General features: G+C 46.5%; 2 protein-coding genes across 4 annotated transcripts; both read right to left on the reverse strand.

Annotated features, from left to right (window-relative positions):
* Nucleotides 1-399: 399 nt before the first annotated feature.
* Nucleotides 400-11,976, reverse strand: kiaa0895l. 3 transcript variants are annotated; one of them, XM_061222057.1, is made up of 8 exons: nucleotides 11,868-11,971; nucleotides 11,386-11,566; nucleotides 8,091-8,806; nucleotides 7,232-7,375; nucleotides 6,157-6,289; nucleotides 4,540-4,845; nucleotides 3,026-3,123; nucleotides 400-2,473 (listed from the first exon to the last, which is right to left on the reverse strand). In XM_061222057.1, exons 3-8 carry the CDS (start codon nucleotides 8,763-8,765, stop codon nucleotides 2,312-2,314), a joined length of 1,518 nt encoding a protein of 505 aa, XP_061078041.1. In that variant the 5' UTR covers nucleotides 8,766-8,806; nucleotides 11,386-11,566; nucleotides 11,868-11,971; the 3' UTR covers nucleotides 400-2,311. The 3 variants fall into 3 exon arrangements, with proteins under 3 accessions (XP_061078041.1, XP_061078040.1, XP_061078043.1); XM_061222056.1 differs by lacking the exon at nucleotides 11,386-11,566 and having other exon boundaries at nucleotides 11,868-11,976; XM_061222059.1 differs by lacking the exon at nucleotides 11,386-11,566 and having other exon boundaries at nucleotides 8,091-8,828; nucleotides 11,868-11,959.
* A 5,477-nt stretch (nucleotides 11,977-17,453) lies between these two features.
* Nucleotides 17,454-21,316, reverse strand: polr2c (RNA polymerase II subunit C). Its single transcript, XM_061222037.1, has 10 exons — nucleotides 21,262-21,316; nucleotides 21,089-21,187; nucleotides 20,788-20,837; nucleotides 20,616-20,684; nucleotides 20,464-20,516; nucleotides 20,204-20,332; nucleotides 19,980-20,031; nucleotides 19,380-19,548; nucleotides 19,183-19,257; nucleotides 17,454-18,743 (listed from the first exon to the last, which is right to left on the reverse strand). Exons 2-10 carry the CDS (start codon nucleotides 21,172-21,174, stop codon nucleotides 18,599-18,601), a joined length of 828 nt encoding a protein of 275 aa, XP_061078021.1. The 5' UTR covers nucleotides 21,175-21,187; nucleotides 21,262-21,316; the 3' UTR covers nucleotides 17,454-18,598.
* Between the last annotated feature and the right edge of the window lie 363 nt (nucleotides 21,317-21,679).

Raw genomic sequence — 21,679 nt, forward strand, 5'->3', positions numbered from 1 at the left:
ACTCATACCTACGGACAATTTAGACTCTCCAATCAGCCTAACGTGCATGTCTTTGGACTGTGGGAGGAAACCGGAGTACCCGGAGGAAACCCACGCAGACACGGGGAGAACATGCAAACTCCACACAGAGAGGCCCCGGCCGACGGGGATTCGAACCCAGGACCTCCTTGCTGTGAGGCGGCAGTGCTACCCACTGCACCATCCATGCCGCCCCTTTAAGTGTTCCAAACAAGTAAACTGCATTCACAGTGGCCTGTAGTAGGTTCTCTCTGTCGGTTAGAATGGATAGGGCAGAGGCTCTCCAAGATAAATCTGTACCGTTGTATATAGGCACAGGTAAACAACATCCTTGACAACATCCTAAACACACCAGAGATGCAGTCGGTGCCATAGGCAGCATTGGGTTCAGAGTGGTTTTTATCAGTAACCTGGAAATAACTCCAGTCATTTAAACAACACACATTGTGCAACATTCATGCAGATAAAAAATACCATTACAGTGATTGATATACACGTCCATTGAGTGTGTGTCTACTGCACATTAATGTAGTGAATTACAAAGAGCTACTACTTACTGTCTTACTATCAGGAGCCATCGTTTAAAAAGGCACAACCCCGAACACATTTCCCCACCGCTGTCCCCACTAACCCTACCACACTAACTCCTCACACATAAACACCTCACTGTTACCTTTTACACTGTCTGATGAAGAAAAACAGGAGAAAGAGAGAAGGAGAGTGTGGTGTGTCTGTGGCAGACACAAGGCTGGGAGCCTAAGGCTGCTGGGTAATATTATTCTGCTAAACTCAGCCTGCCTCTCAGGTCATCACTGTGATGGTATCCCTGGTGTAAAATCCAGGGATGACCAGCTTGAAATACCAGCTACCAGCAGTTTCAAAACCTAGCTTGAGCTGTTTCATTCATTAGGGTCAACATATGGTTCACCTGTGGGGTAAACACGGGGCATTTCTCTCCTCTCCTCGTTGGTTTTGTTTCTTTCGTTAAGATTTGTTTGGTTTTGGTTGAATAACAAAATAAAGGCTTGCGAAATTTCAAAACTTAAACTGAATTGAGAGCTAGCCTTCACGTTTCTCACATAAATCTTTCACCCAATCACGCCGCAGCAGAATTGGGCGGGACTTCCTGTCTTTGACTTCCTGTCAGTCTGTCGAGATCTTTGCACCTGAAAAGTGCAGGCCGTGATCCGTAGAAGCAAAACAGGATTACGCTAAGCCTCTTTCCCTCTACAATCCTTCTCTATCTCCCCCAATCCTTTCCTCTCCCCACCCCTACACGCCTCTGCCATCTTTCACTTCTTCTTTACTCTCCTCCTTTCTTTCTTTCTTTCACTCTTTCTCTGCTCCAGTCTTCCTCCGTTACATAAGCTGTTCCATCCCGCCGTCTCCGCTGGAGGCTTATTAAGGCATGAAGTTCCTTCGCACGGCGCAGCGACACAAACGCACCGAAGCAGCAACACAACCACACCACAAGGCCCTTTACCGAGGAGCCTACCGTGAGAGGTTGCTTAAGCATCACATAAAAAAACATGAGCAGTCACAAAGCGACAGCCAATAGAAAATGAGTTGCCGTAGTAACTGGCCAGACTGGTCGATCACGTGGTGCTGTAACAGATATTGTCATTTCGGCATAATCTAAGGCCTTTAAGAATCCACTCCACCGAGGGGAAAATAAAGCTAATATCTGGAACATTCCTTACATCCAGTGGAAAGGTTTCTCTTGGTATTTTCCTAAAAAAAAAATGGCTACATAAATAAAAAATAAATATGCACTTGCATAAATACACAGCTATTGATTGCCAAGAAAAGATTCAAGAAGCTAAAATAAATAGCTAATGCCAATTCAATAAGAACAGTGATTATAGTGGACGCAATGGGAGAGCGTGTATGCGTTGCGTGTGTGTGTGTATGTGTGTGTGTGTAGCTGCACGTGTGTGTACTGTGTACATAGTGGTTGTGAGATTGTCAGAATGTACACATTATGGAGGCGTGTCTGTGATGGATGGAACATAGCCATTACATCAGAGGAAGAAAGTGTAGCAAATGGTGAAGATATGATCTCAGCACATGTAGATATGACATCAGAGGTACAAGAATGTTATTTGGGAACAGATATGACTTCAGAATGTACGTATTTCAGACGTGTAAAAAAAAAACGCCAGTTCTAGATATTAAGTCCAGGCATGGACAGAATATCGAGGCGTATGCACATTGGCCACAATGTGTGTATAATGTCCAGGTGTGTGTATAATGTCCGGTTGTGTGTATAATGTCCTGGTGTGTGTCTGTGAGCTCAGGGGACCAGCTGGCGGAGTTGCGAGTCGTCCAGTTCGTTGACCGCGACGATGTGATCGAGGTGCTGCAGGTATCGCTCCTGGTCCTGCATGAAGTGAGGGATTCTGGCCTTATGGAGGACCGCCTGGGGCCGGAGCCGCTCAACGTCCTCGTAAGACACCTGGAGAAAGGTTGGCATGGCAACATCAGCAACAGCGTGAACCACAGAAACATTGCGGTAGCCCCTAATGTACACCTACGCAAGGGTCAAACATCAATGAACGACTGTGGGGAGTCTGTTGGTTGTGGTCTGGCATCTCATGACCCACACCAAGAAATGACAAGAGAACTTCTTTGGTGAGGTGATTCTGTACAAAAGACTTTAGTGGGCTACTGAGATCTGTGGGTTTGAGATTAGGCCCACAGTCGCTGAACCATCAGACTTCAGATTAGTTATCCCAACAAAGGAAGGAAGAGGGAAGAAGGGAGTGAGTCAGAGAGCAGGTGTGTGTGTGTGAGGATGAGAGGGGGAGGTGTGTGTGTGTTGGGGGGAGGGCTGTGTGTGTGAGAGGGAGAAAAAGATGGAGGGGTGTGTGTGGGTAAGAGGGGATGTGTGTTTTGTGGTGTGAATGTGTGTGTGTGTGTGTGTGTTGGGGGGAGGTCTGTGTCTGTAAGAGGGGGAGATGGAGGGGTGTGTGTGTGTGTGTGTGTGTGTTTGGGGTGGGTAGCTCACCTTGCCTAGAGAGGCGAGCATCTTGAAGTCGATATTTCTCCGATGTCGGAGGATCCTCAGGATTCCATCCAAATAGACCTGGTCCTTACTGAAGCAGCCTGATGCACACACACACAAAGACTGTCAGTTTATTAAATGTGTGTGTGTGTGTGCATGCGTGTGTGCATATGTGTGTACATGAACACATGTGTATGCGTGCATGTGCGTGTGTGTGTGTGTGTGTGTGTGTGTGTGTGACTGACCTGGCTGAGTGGTGTGTGTCTGTGTGTATGTGTGTGTGTGTGTGTGAGTGTGTGTGTATATGTGTGTGTGAGTGTGTGTATGTGTGTGTGTGTGAGTGTGTGTCTGTGTATAAGTGAGTGTGTGTGTGAGTGTGTATGTGAGTGAGTGTATGTGTGAGTGCGTGTCTGTGTGTGAGTATGTGAGTGAGTGTGTCTGTGTGTGAGTGAGTGTGTATGTGAGTGAGTGTGTGTGTGAGTGAGTGTGTGAGTGTGTGAGTGAGTGTGTCTGTGTGTGTGAGTGAGTGTGTGTCTGTGTGTGTGTGAGTGAGTGAGTGTCTGTGTGAGTGTGTATGTGAGTGTGTGCGTGACTGTGTATGTGTATGTGTGTGTGTATGTGTATGTAAGTGAGTGTGTGTGTGTGTGTCTGTGTGTGTGTGTGAGTGAGTGTGTGAGTGTGTGTGTGTGTGAGTGTGTGTGTGAGTGAGTGTGTGTGTGTGAGTGTGTGTGTGTGTGTGTGTGTGTGAGTGAGTGAGTGTGTGAGTGAGTGTGTGTGTGTGAGTGAGTGAGTGTGTGTGAGTGTATGTGTGAGTGCGTGTCTGTGTGTGAGTATGTGAGTGAGTGTGTCTGTGTGTGAGTGAGTGTGTATGTGAGTGAGTGTGTGAGTGTGTGTGTGTATGTGAGTGAGTGTGTGTGTGAGTGAGTGTGTGAGTGTGTGAGTGAGTGTGTGTCTGTGTGTGTGTGAGTGAGTGAGTGTCTGTGTGAGTGTGTATGTGAGTGAGTGTGTGCGTGACTGTGTATGTGTATGTGTGTGTGTATGTGTATGTAAGTGAGTCTGTGTGTGTGTGTCTGTGTGTGTGTGAGTGAGTGTGTGAGTGTGTGTGTGTGTGAGTGTGTGTGTGAGTGAGTGTGTGTGTGTGTGAGTGTGTGTGTGTGTGTGTGTGTGTGTGAGTGAGTGAGTGTGTGAGTGAGTGAGTGTGTGTGTGAGTGAGTGAGTGTGTGTGTGTGTGTGTGTGTGTGTGAGTGAGTGAGAGTGTGTGTGAGTGTGTGTGTGAGTGAGTGTGTGTGTGTGTGAGTGTGAGTGTGTGAGTGAGTGTGAGTGTGTGAGTGAGTGTGTGTGTGTGTGAGTGTGAGTGTGTGAGTGAGTGTGAGTGTGTGTGTGAGTGAGTGTGTGTGTGTGTGAGTGTGAGTGTGTGAGTGAGTGTGAGTGTGTGAGTGAGTGTGTGTGTGTGTGAGTGTGAGTGTGTGAGTGAGTGTGAGTGTGTGAGTGAGTGTGTGTGTGTGCAGGCGTCTCACCCGGCTGAGAGGTGTCGGTCTGGCCGCGTTTGGCGCGGATGCAGTACTCCCAGCGCACGGCGGGGTCCTGCACGAAGCGGGCGATGTGGCTGAAGAGCTGGCTGAAGCTCATGTGCGCCGCGTGGAACACCGTGTAGTAGAGCAGCGCCGCGCGCCACAGGTACGGCTGTTTCCGTAGCAACACGCTGTGCAGGCTGGCCAGGCCCTCCTCGGTGGGGTTGGCCGGCTTCAGCCCGAAACGCTTCCGCCCCGCCGCACTGCTCCAGGGCTGCAGGCTGTTATTCACACCGCGCAGGTAGTGCGTGCCTGCAGGACCGACAGATGGACAGAGAGAGAGAGGGAGGGAGGGAGAGAGAGAGAGAGAGTGTGTGTGTGTGAGAGAGTGAGGGGGAGAGGGAGAGAGAGGGAGAGGAGAGGGAGAGAGAGAGTGTGTGTAAGAGAGAGGGAGAGAGACAGTGAGAGAGAGAGGGAGAGCGAGAAAGAGAGTGAGGGGGAGAGAGAGAGAGAGAGAGAGAGAGAGAGGAATACAAGCTTCCATAAGTTCCCTTCTTGATCTTTTTTTACATTCATTTTTTAATTATTGTTCAATGTCATACATTCAGTCTTGCTCACACACTCTGTTTGGATTCTGTGTACTGTTTATTATGTGTTCATAGATTTTTTTAAATCATGCTTTGCCAACATGTATGTATGTACCTCATGCCAATGAAGCTCATTTGAATTTTAGAGAGCGAGAGAGGAGAAATACTGTTTGAATACAGTTTGGGGGGGGGGGGGGGGGGTTGTTGTTGATATTAATATAATGTTGTTATTGTCAATGCTTTTGAAACACAATTCACTTGTCATGCAAAGAAAGCACATTTGAATCTTGACTCTTGAGAGTAATGAGTATCACTTTACTTTGCATCATTTCATTACACCATCCCTGGTCCAGGAGGACATTAGGGTAGCAGGGTGAATACTGAATAGCACATAACTAGGCACATTTATTTCGAAGTGGAAGATGGACGTTATTTAATTGCTTAAACTGACACCGCATAATATGGTGATTAGGCTACAGGAGGTGAGTTGATTATGTTGTCATGTCCTATTCATTTCATGTGCTAATTTGGTTATTCATTTGGTGAGTTCATCAAAAAAAATCTTATTTGACGATTGTATTATCACAATATAATATCATATATTTATTCCTGGTTATATTTTAAGTATGCATATGCATTTGTGCTTTCTTTTAATAGTTTTGATTGTACCAGTTCAATCTTATGATCTTATGATCTTCTGATGATTATTACACATATAAACTGTGGTAATCAGTCTACAGTAAGCAAAGTTTCTATACAAGTCTGTGTACAGTTGATAAATGAGGTCCTCGGATAACAGGGAAGGTGTCCATGGAGTGTTTACAGATTGACAGCAATTCAAATTCACGCGGAGGAGTCTGGCAATCTGCTGTATCTTGCACTGCTTAGTAAAAAGGGTGGAAAAGTGAAGAGGCTAATACACCTGAGGCAGGGAAGTGTGGGGTCCCAAGCTAAAGCAGGATGGCAAAATGTAGATATGTGTCCCACAGAAAAAGTGTCCTGGAGACGGGTTTTGGGGTGGGGGGTATGGGGGTACCGATCTCGTGGCGAAGCATGCCCTCCAGCCAGTGCTGCCGCGCCCCTGACAGGTTTATGGTGAGGGTGGGCCGACAGCTCTCCACCATCATCACCGCCTGGGACAGCAGCTCCTCCGACAGACACACCACCACCTAGAGACACAATGACACCTTCATCATCATCATCAACACCACCATCACATAGAGACACATTGACACCTTCATCATCAACACCACCATCACATGGAGACACAACAACACCTTCATCATTACCATCAACACCACCACCCAGAGTCACAACAACACCAACACCTCCATCATTATCATCAATACCACCACCTCCATCATTATCATCAACACCACCACCTAGAGTCACAACGACACCACCACCTCCATCATTATCATCAACACCACCACCTAGAGTCACAACGACAGCAACACCTCCATCATTACCATCAACACCACCACCTCCATCATTATCATCAACACCACCACCTAGAGTCACAACGACAGCAACACCTCCATCATTACCATCAACACCACCACCTCCATCATTATCATCAACACCACCACCTAGAGTCACAACGACAGCAACACCTCCATCATTACCATCAACACCACCACCTCCAACATTATCATCAACACCACCACCTAGAGTCACAACGACACCAACTCCTCCATCATCATCATCATCATCACCACCACCCAGTCACAACAACACCTTCATCATCATCATCATCACCCTTATCATCATCATTACCACCACCTAGAGTCACGACACCAACACCTTCATCATTATCATCAACACCACCACCTAGAGTCATAACGACACTAGGTCCCTCATCATCATTATAACCACTACAATCAATATCATCACTGAGAGTCACGATGACATCAGAGAACCGACATCATCATCATCACCACCAACACCATGCTCAGATGGAACAAAAGCCAGAAACATTACAGGCACTCCGGGACCAGGGTTACCTACCCCTGACCTACAGTCACACAATATCAGCACCTTCATCACCATCAACATCATCATCACCACCATCTGGAGTCACCACCACTGAGGTACACTGAGCACACCCTCACCTCTCCCACACAGCTCTCCTTCTGCAGGTACTTGCGTGCCGCGGCCCAAACCCGACTCTTAGGGAGCAGGGGTCCTCCTGTGGCCTCCTCAAAGCTCTCATACGAGCCAAACGTCCTCAGCACGCACTCCATAATCCCCACAGCCTGGAGAGAGTGAGGGAGAGGGACAGAGGGAAGGAGGGAGAGAGAGAGGGAGAGAGAGAGACATACCTTTGATTACCTTTTATTCTCACAGCGAAAAAGGAGACATACAATTCTTGTTACCCAATCATTCAGCATAAAAAATGGAAGACAGCCAAAAACAAAACCAGAAACCCCCAAAACACAAGCATCTCCCCGATATAAATATAAATACCCCGCTGCCACAAAAATACACCACAAAAAAATTGAGAGATAGAGAGAGGCGGACAGATAGAGAAAGAAGAAGGGATAGATAGAGAGAATGACAAAGAGCAGGTTGAGGGACACAGAAAAAGAGGGGCAGAGGAAGAGGGGGATAGAGGGAGACAGAGAGTGAGACAGACACTTCAGTGTTGTCCTTTTAGTTTGTGAACTGAGTGTGACATTCCAACCGGCCTTTATACTCTGAAAGCATGCGAAAATTTGGAATAGCCATTCCAAACTCAGATCCCTACAATTTCTTTAGACAGAAACTGCTCAATAGTGCATTTTTTCTGGACAGCGGCAAAAATTTATAACTGTGAGAGACCAACAGCAATTGTAAGGGCGTCCAAAGGTCGAGCAATCATTTGACTCGTGATGACTAAAAAGAGAAGTTACCAAAGAGCCGAAGGAAACATTTCTCCAGCAGTGCGTCATCGCGACAGACAGACGGAGGGAGACGGGCGGGCAGGCTGACCTGCGTGAGGAAGAGGTCCGACCCCTCCCGGTACTTGTCAAGCACGGCGCTGGGCTCGGGGGAGGTGTACAGGAACTGCGGCTCGTACTGGAAGTCGGACTGGAAGAAGGCCCGCCTCTCGTCCTCCATGTTGATGGGGCGGAGGGCGACCAGCAGGCAGGACCCGCGGCGCGTGCCGGGCGAGGGCAAGGCCGGCGCCGGGGGCCCGCCCACCCGGGCGATGTGGGGCAGCGAGGTGGCGGGGCGCATGCGGCCCCCGCGCCCGACCCCGGGCCCCGCGCCGCCGTTGACCGTGCAGATGCTCTCGCTCCGCCGCATGAAGCCCGGGCTGGTCAGGCTGCGGGCGGGCGGGCAGGGGGCGCGGCCGCTCCTCCAGGGGGGCTGCTGCACCCGCCTCTCCTCGGGCTCCGCCCGCCACCGCGCCGGCTTCACCTCCAGGCTGAGGGGGCGGCGCAGCAGGGGCCGGGGCCCCGCCCTGGAGGGCTCGCCGTCGCCCCAGGCGTAGGGGCGGGGCCCGTTGTGGGCCGCGGTCTCGCTCTTGCTGATGCTGCCGGCTCGGCTCCTGGTTCGGGTTTTCTCAGGTTTGGGGTCGGGCTCCAGGGTTTCCATGGTGTCCCTGGCCAGGCCCTCCCCCTCCGCCCGATCCATGCAGCCTCCACCTGGGTCCAGCACCATCACTACGCCCTCTGCACTGCTCCCCCTCCACCTCCACACACCTGCCAACCACAGTACACACTCCTGAAATACCAGAGAAGAAGAACATACGCATACATGAATTGCCTAACAAAACAGGTGTATGGCATGGGCAGTATGTAGCCTTGTGGCAAAGGTGCATGACTGGGACCTGGAAGGTTGGTGGTTCAAGCCCCATCGTAGCCACAAAGCCATTGTTGGGCCCTTGAGCAAGGCCCTTGAGCACCCCACATTACTCAAGGCCTCTGCTTAGACTCATCGACAGTAAGTGGATAAAAGTGTCAGTTGAATAACTGTAATGGTACAGAAAATGCAAGGGTACGGTGTGTGCGTATATGTGTGTGCATGTGTGTGCACAGTGGAGCTTATTATTTCTGCTTGTCAACACATGAAAAAAAGCACATATGAGAAAATGGAGGCATTTCTCACTGAGAGCAGAGACCTAGCTACTGAATGGGATTTTACAATGGATGGTTTTGCTAACATACCGTGCCGTGAAATTACATTTTTACATTGATTTTAATATTTTTTTAAATGCAATGCTCAAGAAGAATTTGTATTTTAAATATTTATGTGCTTTTTGGGGGAAAACAAAAAAACCATTCCAGCAGACCAATTAATATTTTTTTAATACATTTCAATTGCATTTTGTAGATACTTCTCAAATAGATACCATTACATTTGAAAATGTAGGTTAAAGTTTTGGTGAAGAGAGTAACACCAAAGTGACTAAATAGGTTTAATGTTTTTTTACATTTTGAAATAGTTCTGAGATACAAAATGAGGATCTCATATGAAACTTTCCATAATAATGACCACTATTTATAGAGCCAACATGTGCAACCAGTTTAAAAAATGATGATTGCACACTTATTAAAACACAACTTAATGTCTACTCCACAGGACTGCTGTAAAATACCATTTCAGAAAAGTACTGCAAATATTAGTCTAATAAATTTGAAATATTCACTAAGTCTACTGTATATTGTTTTTCTGTAAAACAATAGCCTCGTTGGTTTGGTTCAAAGCAAATACATTTCTCACCAACCGTTTTCACACAGTGCGAACTGCTGTCACTGGGGTCTCTCAGACAAAGGGCTCATCCAATCGCTTATTTTTCTCCTCTTTTTTTCTTTTTCTACTCCTAGCTCCACCCATCAAAAGAGGTTAGACAAAGGGACATTGAGAAGACAAATGGAATGTCCTTTCTCCTTCAAATGTCAGTTCGAGGCCAAGTCAGTTACAGACGTGTCAGGAGCATGGAAAAAAAAAAAAAAAAAAAAGAGGAGAAAATTGGAATGAGCCCCGTGTCTTCAAGACCCTGGTGTATATACAGTGGAGCACGGCTGTACAGTGTAAATGACAATAGCAGAAGTATTGTTTCCATAAACACAGTCGTATAAGCGCTCAAGCTGAGTTGCTTGTTACTCCACCCAAATGTACAGTCAATGTATTTTCAAATACATCCTGTAAATATGAAATGACTAGATGCTGAAAGTATTTAAAGAGTTTTCAATTTTGTATTTGACAAAGTTTTTGTGTGTGCAAGCAGGGGTGTCAAGAACACTTTAATCTCGTATAATAAGACCTGAGGTGAGAAAGGACCTTCTCTAGTACTTTCTCCAATGAAGCTCACATACACATGCACACACACTTTGAGTATACTCAAAGATAGAAAACCTAGCAACACACTGCTCAGAAACAGCACAACACTGTCATCTTCACAGCTCTTAAAACAGCTGAACACTGCTTATCATCAACACCACTAGCTTAAGACCTCTGTACTCTGGACCTTTCTGCTGTACTTTCCGTTGTAAAAATTTCAGATTGGAGAAACAGAATCAAGCAATGTAATGGATACCCTGACACATCTTTTTACATTTCTGCTGTTCGTGCACTGCACTGAAACAAACACTTCAGTCAAGTCAAGACACACGATAGTTCCCTGAAATAGCAGTTCCCAAACTTCTTCATTTCAATGACCCAGGAAGTCATCGACTTCTGAGTGAGGGGCCCACACCTGCCCACCTCAATAAAGTGGTTAAGGTTTGACACCATTATCCAAACAAAATGCTGCGTAGTGGCTGTTTACCACACTTGTCTCAAATGAGGTGTCATGCATCTACATGTACATAAACCATACTGTGAGGAATTCTGTAAGGTACTGTATTTAGTACAAAATAAGTAGGCAAAACATTACAGCTGAATTCTTTGCAGACACCTGGGGGACTCCAGATCCCAGTTTGGGAACCCCTTGACCTAAAGAACTGCAAACCTGTATCAACAGTACCACAGAATGAAATTCATCAATAAAGAGTGGATAAACAGCACACACACAACGTAAGCAGCACCAAACAGCTTAGGATTTTGGAGTTTCAATTAATGTCAGGTGAAAAAATGGGGTCCTCGCCTAAGGGTAGCCACAGCTTGGGTGGAAGAGTCTGATATTTCACAAAATGTACAGATTTGATCTGTAAGCTAGGGACTTCAGCTGCTTAAATCACTGCTCCCACTGGTTTTCCGAAATTCCATCTACACGTGGTCACTTTTGGGAAAGCAAAAGGAACCTGCAAAAGAGCGCGACCGGCTGCGGACTTCTAACCTGAGCAACTGACAGGTTTGACGTTTGCAATGGAATTGCACGCCGTGGTGCGTGCACTTAACGCTCGGGCTCTAGGTTGATTAATTGGTCTAATGGCTCTGTCAGACCAGTTTCGTTCTCCGTCAGTCCCTGTCCAGCTCGGGCCTCCGGCGACATTTGGCCATCTACTCTCAACACATTGCTGTGAAAATGGGAAGAAAAAAGAGCCCGTTTGCTGGTTGATCCCTGGCAGGGCACGTACTGGAGCGGCAGATTTGCCGCAGTTGCCAAAACAGAAGATGCGATTACGGATCAAGCACGCAAAAATAGGCTACATATACTATGATACATAGACGATTCGTTATCAACATGTGGTCATTTATGAGTTGCGTGAAATAGGCTCGTAGACAATGAACAGACCGACTGAATGAAAAAAAAACTATACAGCGCTGATCAGAACGATTACAGAAAAGATGGAAAATATGGAGATAAAATAAATGTACCTGGCTGTGTTTCGGGGAGATTTCCTGAGGTTTCTCTAGTGTGGTTAATTCATGGCGCCTTTCCTCGTTGTAGGAGCGATCAGCGGTCTCAGATATCCGGTGGAGGAACAGTGTATGATGGATAATACGCATGTAGCGGTTTAGGGCTCGCGGGGCGGACCGGATTGTGTTGGAACAGTTGACACGGCACCGCAGCTGATGGATCACGTCGCTTACGCTGCGCCGGCGTTACGCCCCTTACGTGCTTACGCACCGACACTTTCTGTACAGTGATACATTTTAACTATATCGTTTCTGAAATAGTTGCAGCTGCATAAATCGTCAGATCATAATTAAAACCAGGCAAAGTTTAATAAATATCCTCAACTGCACAGCCTTCTCCAGTCCTTTTTCTTCTGCTTGTCTAAAATAACATGGTGTGTTCACATAGCTAATTTGGAAAGCGACCTCTTCCGGATAACAAAGCGTGTATTCATTCCCTCAATAATAATATCCAGTACTATAACGGTTGAGATTGTGCGTCAGGGAGTGAAGGGTTCAATTTGAATTCCAAAGTGCATTCTGAAGTAACGAGCCTCACGCGAAATATTTCAAATCAAACACAAACTGTTCAAGCACATTCAGATGTATTCGAGTCGAACAGCCGTAGGACAAAATCTGGTAAAGTTGTTCTGTTAGAAAAAGAACGCGATGCAGCGAAGTCAAATATAGTCAATAGGCCTACGGAAGCACTAAAGTACATTTACGACTGTATATGTACTACTGCAACATTCCATAGTCCTATACTGTAGCCCCACAATATACAATAATTTACTGCACAGTACCGAGGTCTTTTAATGTGAAATACTTTTAAAAGTACACTGCTCAAAAAAATTAAGGGAACACTTATTCATCACAGTGTAACACCAAGTCAGTTAAACTTCAGGGATATCAATCTGTCCATTTAGGAAGCACAAAATGACCTCCAGCAGGCTACTGGTGTGCATGTTTCTGACCAAACTGTCATGAGGGTGGCATGAGGGCCCGACGTCCTCTAGTGGGACCTGTGCTCACAGCCCAGCACCGCGCAGCTTGATTGGCATTCGCGAGAGACCACCAGAATTGGCAGGTCCGCGCTGTTCTCTTCACCGATGAGAGCAGGTTCACACTGAGCACATGTGACAGCCGTGAAAGTCTGGAGATGCCGTGGTGAATGTTATGCTGCCTGTATGACCGGTTTAGTGGTGGGTCAGTGATGGTCTGGGGAGGCATATCCTTGGAGGGTCGCACAGACCTCCATGTCATAGCCAATGGTACCCTGACTGCTGTTGGGTACTGGGATTAAATCCTCAGACCCATTATCAGACTTTATGCTGGTGCAGTGGGCCCTGGGTTCCTCCTGGTGCAGGACAATGCCCGGCCTCATGTGGCCAGAGTGTGTAGGCAGTTCCTGGATGAGGAAAGCATTGATGCCATTGACTGGCCCTCACGTTCCCCATGACCTAAATCCAATTGAGCACCTATGGGACGTTATGTATTGATGCATCCGATGCGCCAAGTACTGCCACAGACTGTATAGGAGCTCACTGATGCCCTGATCCAGGTCTGGAAGGAGATCCCCCAGGACACCATCCACCGACTCATCAGGAGCATCAGGAGCATGCCCAGACATTGTTGGGAGTGTGTAGAGGCATGCGGGGGCCATACACACAACTGAGTCACATTATGAGCTGCCATGATAAAATTTGGATCAGCCTGTGATTTACACACGCGGACAAAATTGTTGTTACCCCTCTGTTAATGAAAGAAAAACCCACAATGGTCACTGAAATAACTTTAAACTGACAAAAGCAATAATAAATTAAAAAAAATTGAAAATTAACCAATGAAAATCAGACATTGCTTTTGAATTGTGGTTCAACTGAATCATTTTAAAAAACAAACGAATGAAACAGGCCTGGACACTCCTTGTGAGCAAATTGCTCCAGTTGTCTCAGGTTTGAAGGGTGCCTTCTCCAGACGGCATGTTTCAGCTCCTTCCACAGATGTTCAATAGGATTTAGATCAGGGCTCATAGAAGGCCACTTCAGAATAGTCCAATGTTTTGCTCTTAGCCATTCTTGGGTGTTTTTAGCTGTGTGTTTTGGGTCATTATCCTGTTGGGACACCCATGACCTGCGACTGAGACCAAGCTTTCTGACACTAGGCAGCACATTTCTCTCCAGAATGCCTTGATAGTCTTGAGATTTCATTGTACCCTGCACAGATTCAAGACACCCTGTGCCAGATGCAGCAAAGCAGCCCCAGAACATAACCGAGCCTCCTCCATGTGTCACAGTAGGGACAGTGTTCTTTTCTTGGTATGCTTCATTTTTGCGTCTGAGAGTTGATGTGCCTTGCCAAAAAGCTCCAGTTTTGTCTCATCTGTCCAAAGCACATTCTCCCAGAAGCTTTGTGGCTTGTCAATATGCATTTTGGCAAATTCCAGTCTCGCTTTTTTATGATTTGCTTTCAATAGTGGTGTCCTCCTTGGTCGTCTCCCATGAAGTCCACTTTGGCTCAAACAATGACGGATGGTGCGATCTGACACTGATGTACCTTGACCTTGGAGTTTACCTTTAATTTCTTTGGAGGTTGTTCTGGGCTCTTTGGTTACCATTCGTATTATCCGTCTCTTCAATTTGTCATCAATTTTCCTCTTGGCTACAGTCCCGTGGACCTTAAACTTCTGAATAATATGTGCAACTGTAGTCACAGGAACATCAAGCTGCTTGAAGCTGGTCTTATAGCCTTTACCTTTAAGATCCATCCATCCATTATCTTAACCCACTTATCCTGAACAGGGTCGCAGGGGGGCTGGAGCCTATCCCAGCATACATTGGGCGAAAGGCAGGAATACACCCTGGACAGGTCGCCAGTCCATCGCAGGGCACACACACCATTCACTCACACACTCATACCTATGGGCAATTTAGACTCTCCAATCAGCCTAACCTGCATGTCTTTGGACTGTGGGAGGAAACCAGAGTACCCGGAGGAAACCCACACGAACACGGGGAGAACATGCAAACTCCACACAGAGAGGCCCCGGCCGACGGGGATTCTAACCCAGGACCTCCTTGCTGTGAGGCAGCAGTGCTACCCACTGCACCATCCGTGCTGCCCTTACCTTTAACATGCTTGTCTATAATTTTCTTTCTAATCTCCTCAGACAACTCTCTCCTTCGCATTCTGTGGTCCATGTTCAGTGTGGTACACACCATGTCACCAAACAGCACAGTGACTACTTGTCACCCTTTAAATAGGCAGACTGACTGATTACAAGTTTGAAGACACCTATGATGCTAATTAGAGGACACACCCTAGTTTGTTTTTAAATGATTCTGTTGAACCACAATTCAAAAGCAATGTCTGATTTTCATTGGTTAATTTTCAGTAAATTTTTATTTATTATTACTTTTGTCAGTTTCAAGTTATTTCAGTGACCATTGTGGGTTTTTCTTTCATTAACAGAGGGGTACCAACAATTTTGTCCACGTGTGTACATTTTTTACTTTGATTTTCGGTGTGATTTTGAATCCAGCACTCAATGGGTTGACGATTTTGGCTTCCTTTGACCGTTGGTATGTCATTTTGTTCTTAACAAATTATACAATGTACATCGGTAAAGATTTTCAACTTGAATAAATCATTCATTAACATCTGATGTGTCCCTTAAGTGTTCCCTTAATTTTTTGAGCAGTGTATTTTTAGGACACGTGTTGAATCATTTCTGCTTTCTGTGACAGGCTTTGAACAGAACCGTTCTGAACAGACATGACTTAAAAAAAGAAAAAAGAAGGAATTACAAGTACAGCCTCAGAAATCAGCGACTGAACTGTGTGACGAAGCTGAAGATTGTATTACTTCATGCAGGGCATGGGTTAGCGAGATACGAACATTACGTAATTGACCGCTTTCCCTGGCCTGTCCACGCATTTCACGGTTAACGGACCTGTCCTTACCATCAAATCAAGATAAGAAAACCTTGCGCGGTGTGTTGATATTCTTTGGCTACTGGGCGAGTAAAGATAACAGTCAAAATAGCCTTTCAGTGTTCTATAGGCCTACGGGATATTCCTCACTAAAAAGCTATTCTCTGTTTAGGGGCTAACTAATGACTTTGGGTAGGCCTAGATTCCCTCATTAATGTAGCTCTCATGTTAAACTTAATTAAAACCAGTCCATTCCAGAACAATCTAATCCAATCCTGTTTACGACAATTCACACCAGGTCATTCCGTCTAGAGAATAACTACCGTTCTTGTTTAAAAATACTCTAAAGTTTCTCTTTGGCTAATATAGTACAGAGTAGCCTAGTTCTGTTTTGACAGCCAGCTAGTGAAACAGTCCGTTTTGCCCCCTCTCCTGCACACTGCGCCTGTTTGGGGTGCCCCACATCCTTCATTTCCGTTTCTCCAAAGTACCGTTAAATCTGGCAGCTGAAGGCTGAGCTGCGGTCCCTTTGGGGGCGAGTTACTGGCACGCAGTTATGGGCGAATGAAACGCCCCATTCCCACAAAAGGGTGGGGCTGTCAAAGCCTCAATTATTTGCTTAGCAGACGGCTTATATTTTTGTACACGCATCATATTCCTGCCTTTCGCCCAATGTATGCTGGGATATGCTCCAGCCCCCCTGCGACCCTGTTCAGGATAAGCGGGTTAAGATAATGGATGGATGGATGGATGGATGGATTTTACTGAAGCAGATCAGGGGTCCTTACTCAAAGGCGCCGATTTGAACCGGTGTCCTATAGCAGTTATATGGCAGACGGAATCTCCATTTTGAGTTAATTGTTTTGCTACTGAGAGGAGTCTTAATTGGCTAGTCAGATATGAGTCAGTGAATGATTGTATCCATAATTTGAGATCAGGAAGCTTCACTCTCTGGTCACCACTAAATGGGCCACAGCCAAAGATTTCACAGTCGACATTGAGGACTATTGGCTGTCTTTACTGAGCTCTGCAGGAAGTTAGTAGACCTGCAGTGTACAGCAGCCAGGGCAAAACACTGTGCAGTCTTTGGGCTCATTTCAAATGCTAACTGTATTAATCGCTTTCTCCTTCCTTTCATGGCTTCTTTCCTTGGTCCGAGCTCCAGCTACTGGGGGAGGCAAGGAAAGGAGGCGCGGAATGGAGGTGAAGATGGGAAAGTGTGAATTGAGCAAACGGCTTTCCTACTCATTTGTGAAGCAACGTCAGTTGTAGACGGCAAGAGGTCGATCCACAGGTCGATCATTTCACATCACACATTTACATTGTGAAAAACCGCTTTCGCAAAGCATGTGCTCATGTTTCCTTGCTCAATAAATCTTTGGGAGCCTCCGAGCTCCTGGCCTCTAGCTCTTTGAAGGAACATTTAACAGATCGGAATTCCCTGAAAGATGACAGACCTCGATTGATTTCGGGGGTCAGGCGAGGAACGAGGAGGAAGGAGGGGAAAAATAAGCGACTGAAATGAGCCCCATCACAGACCTCATGCTGTGAGAAGGGTGTGGTCACCATCCATCCTTACGAAGAGTGTAGCACCAGAGGTGCGTCCCATTATATCACTCAGACCTCCACACTATTAACAGGACAAATACGCCTTTATTGTGTATAAAACAGGGGTTACAGAATCAGACCTGGTTTTCGAAAGCAGATCGAATTGTTCAAACAGTTCAACAGAAATAACACCCATCTACTGGCCTCCAGCCCCACGATGAGAACACATCCACCAAGCTCCCGTTGGCTGAACAGCAGTCATCATTTCGCAAAACTAAAGGGGGCAAGATCCGTGATGGTACAGCTTTGTGTGATTTTTGGGGTGCCCAATCATCGCTTAGGGGCACAAATGCGCTTGGCAGGCTTGTTTCCTGGATTAAAGGAGCAGTTCACAAACAAACCCAGAGTTCCCACTTACCCAGAGTACCATCCATCCATCCATCGATAACAAGTGTTTTGTTCGACAACAAATTAACTGTTAAATTAATAAACCTGTTAACTATGAATTTTGAAGCTGTACAAGTTGCTATATTGAAACTACAACAAATGGTCACACACTGCAAACATAAAAAAGTTTCATTCTCATCTGCCTGCAGGACTTTCCTCAGAAATACGCCGTTGCCGTATTTTGGGTAGAAGGTTCTCAATTGCATGATATTCGGAGATAGAAATTGAGTTTTTCCAAATGTACATTTTCAGTGGGCCCATAAAGGTCTGTTGTATCAAGATGAACTGCATCTAGAAAACTCATGAAACCATCTGGATGGATAGATAGTACTACGAATAAGTGGAAACTTATTCTTGGGCGAACTGCCCCTTTAAGGTAGCTTCAAGGAGAAGCTAGTCGGGCTGGTAACATGAGTGAACAGGATTAACCATCCAAACGGTCTCTGATTGGCCTGCATCTCAGCCAATCGGGACTATCAGGGCAGTGAGGGTGCGAAAGCGAGACAGTGCTGTGATTCACTGGTTGTCAGGATCAGTCAAACACCTAATTGTTTTAGATTCAACTACTTTTCTGTGCTCGACTGATCTTGCCTGGTGCAACCGAGCCAACCAAGGCGAGGTTTGAGAGCACTTCATAGGTATCGGAATCTACAAAATCAAAAAGTGTAACGGCAGCTCCTATAGATATTACATTTTGAGAGCATTTCACGGGTTCGTACCCCAGACAGGCCGAGTTAAGCGTAGTAAAGTATTTGAATCTGAGAGGGTCGGGGGGGCTCCGGCTCAGTTGATGGTGAGCACGTCGCTCTGGATCTCGTGGCTGAGCTGGGTCTGCAGGTCGCTCAGCTTCTTCTTCAGCACGGCCAGCGCCGACATGACGATGGTCTCTGGCCGCAGCGAGCCGCACGACTCCACGTTGTAATAGAACCTGCAGGGAGGGGTCGGGAACACCTTCGTCATCATCGTCGTCATCGTCATCATGTTACAATTACCTTCATCAACACCCTCAGTATCACCACCACCAACATGACTAGTGCTCCAGTAAAGCGGGGGGTATTTCTCAAAACAGGATTATTAAATCACCCGGACGACTGCGTTAGCTGGACGAGTAAAACCCTGAAAAGCTCTTCTTACTTCAGTTCATCTTCCAGATTTGGGAGCGTTCCGGGTTTTACTCTGTGCAGTTATCCTGCTGACTCAGTCGTCCTGCGCTTTGTGAAACAGGACCCAGGAGTACAGCGGTGAGAGGAGGCTGTTAGAATGGTCTTAGTCGCGGCTTCAATAAGTTTATTTTATGAGCGCATTACTGCCCACACCAGTTAACAGGAAGCAGGGCTGAAAAAGAAAAGAAAATAAGCAGTGGGCACCTCTCTGGCTTGCCGTTGGGGTCGTAGGGCGCCTGTACCTCGTCCTCCTCAATCTCAGAGTACTCGCTCTTCGGCCTGAAAGAGAGGGAGGTGCAACCTCAGTGAGAGGAACAAAGCATTCTTTCCTCCATCCATCCCCACCCCTCACCGGTGCCATTGGTACAGTCCCATTCGCCCTCAAACCCAGCGGAACGTACCATTCCTCTGGGCGGGGGTAGACGGTGTGTCGGAGGGCGTTGTCGGGGTCGTACTCAAAGGACACCCCTGCGGTGGGGTTCCACTTGGCGTGCTCCTTGCCGAAGCCCTTCTTGGCGTACGCTCGGAGACGCAGCTCCTGCCCCTTACGGAGCTTCACCAGCAGGATGTCTGCAGGAGGAGGAGCAGTAAAATGAGCGGTGGAGGAGGTGTGTGGGGGGGGGGGGTTATAAGCAAAGAAGGGAGGGAGGATGGAGATGGTGTGTTTGGATGGTGATGAAAAGGGACAGTTACAGATGATGTCACGCTGAGGCTGACACACAACACCAGGGATTAAAAGCAAGAAAAGAAAAATTTGTGAACCTGAAAAGTTGTCCAGGAGGAAATGTGTACAATGCATTGAATAAAGTATTATATGAATTCAGGCTCTTTGCCTGAAAACAGGCGTGGTGCCTGAGAACTTTAAGACCTGCAACACTGCTGGTACACTGTGTGTGTGTGTGTGTCTGTGTGCGTGAGAGAAAGAGAGAAAGAAAGATAGTGTGTGTGCAACAGAAAGAAAGATAATGTGTGTGTGTGTGTTCTAATCAACAGCAGCTCACCGTCCTGTTCCACATAGTCGTTGGGGTCATTGTCCCGACTCCTGGAGGTCACCTAGAGGTCACACCAGACACACAGAAAGGGCAAATTACAATTTTGCATGCAAGCAGACCCATCATTGAGAGGGCATTTAAAAGTCCATGACACTGAAGAACAAGAGAGTGTGTGTGTGTGTGTGTGTGTGTGTGAGAGAGAAAACGTGAGTGTGATTGTGGCACACGCTCACAGGGATGACTCGGGGGTTGTTGGACAGGAGGTCCCGGGACGTGACGTGGCGCGTCTGGTCTTCAGTGCAGCGGACATCCAGCGTCAGCTCCACAGAACATTCTGGACAGAAGTCGTCACACGTACAGTCCTGAGAGAGAAGAAGGGTGCGTCAGAGATAAGGACAAGTTGACAAGGCAAACCAATCACAATCCTGACAAATTCATCACAACCCTACCATTCCAGACAACAACATTATGAGGCCATTAGAAAAGCCCATACCCTTGAATACTGCATCTTGTCCACGATGTCATCACTGGTTAAGGGGACCAGACCTACGACCAGAGTCACGTCCATAACATTAATGAGATGGTTACACGAATTAGGGTAACTGCTACAAGGCAGGGACGTAAGTGCGAGGCGCAAGTACGTACCGACTCTGTGTGCGATGAACTCATCGTGGAGGACTGAGGAATTTGCGTCGATCTGAATCCAGTCAATTGCTACAAAAGGGGAGACAAAATAGATTTACATGCAAATAATATTGGTGAGTTAAATATATGCATGCAATGGTAGGTAGTACAGCATCGTAAAAACGCAATTTACCAATTGTTGCCACTTCTGACATGAAGACGCGCCGGATGGAGTTCGCCACCCTGCGACATTTATAACAACACACATGAAACAGACACCTTGCCATCAACGCATGCTACATGACATGCAATAATTCTGATGAATGAAATGTTAGCCATTCAAGTACAGCCTTTGAATAAGAAAACGTGCGGGTGATTTAATTCAATTGTAAACTATTATAACTATTGGTGGCCATAAACTGTGATGTTTAAGCGTTATTTGTGGAACATTATAGACGCTAGCGAACTAGCCAATAGAATGTAACGTTACTTACGCCAAGTCGGTGTTCTCTATCACAAATTTCACATTCTCGTCCGACAACTCCGTAATTTTCACCGTCGGCTGATTTGCGTACGGCATAGCATAGAGTTACCTGGGCAAGAATGCGAGAAAATGAAATAATTGTTTCAGGGGACTTCAATCCACAAAATTTCAAACATACGCAACTCAACAGTACTGATCCGGAAACACTTGAATGGACTTCCGGCGGCGATTTCAACAACTTGAGACGTATTTCAAGGAAGACATAAGTTCCGGTAGCTCGAGTTCTGAGTAGTAGATAGAAGAGTTCCGGTAGTGTGACATTTCTGTGGTATGTCCGTGAAATGCAAGTCGTATCTTTTTAAAGATATAGTATCTTTGGTTCGCCATTATATTAACAAATCAGGGAATTACCGCCATCTGTAGGGCTGGGTGTTCACGTTATGAAATCATTTTTATGCAAAAGGCATGCGTTTTTCAGTGATATCTCAAACGTAATTATCGCCAAGTTTACAAAATACTACCCGAATGACAGTAATACTAGTCTTTTACCTCAAGTATCACATTGCTGGACTGAATGGCCTGTTCTCGCCATTACCTTATG

The sequence above is a fragment of the Conger conger genome, chromosome 15, assembly GCF_963514075.1.
Source record: "Conger conger chromosome 15, fConCon1.1, whole genome shotgun sequence".
Classification (NCBI taxonomy): Eukaryota; Metazoa; Chordata; class Actinopteri; order Anguilliformes; family Congridae; genus Conger; species Conger conger.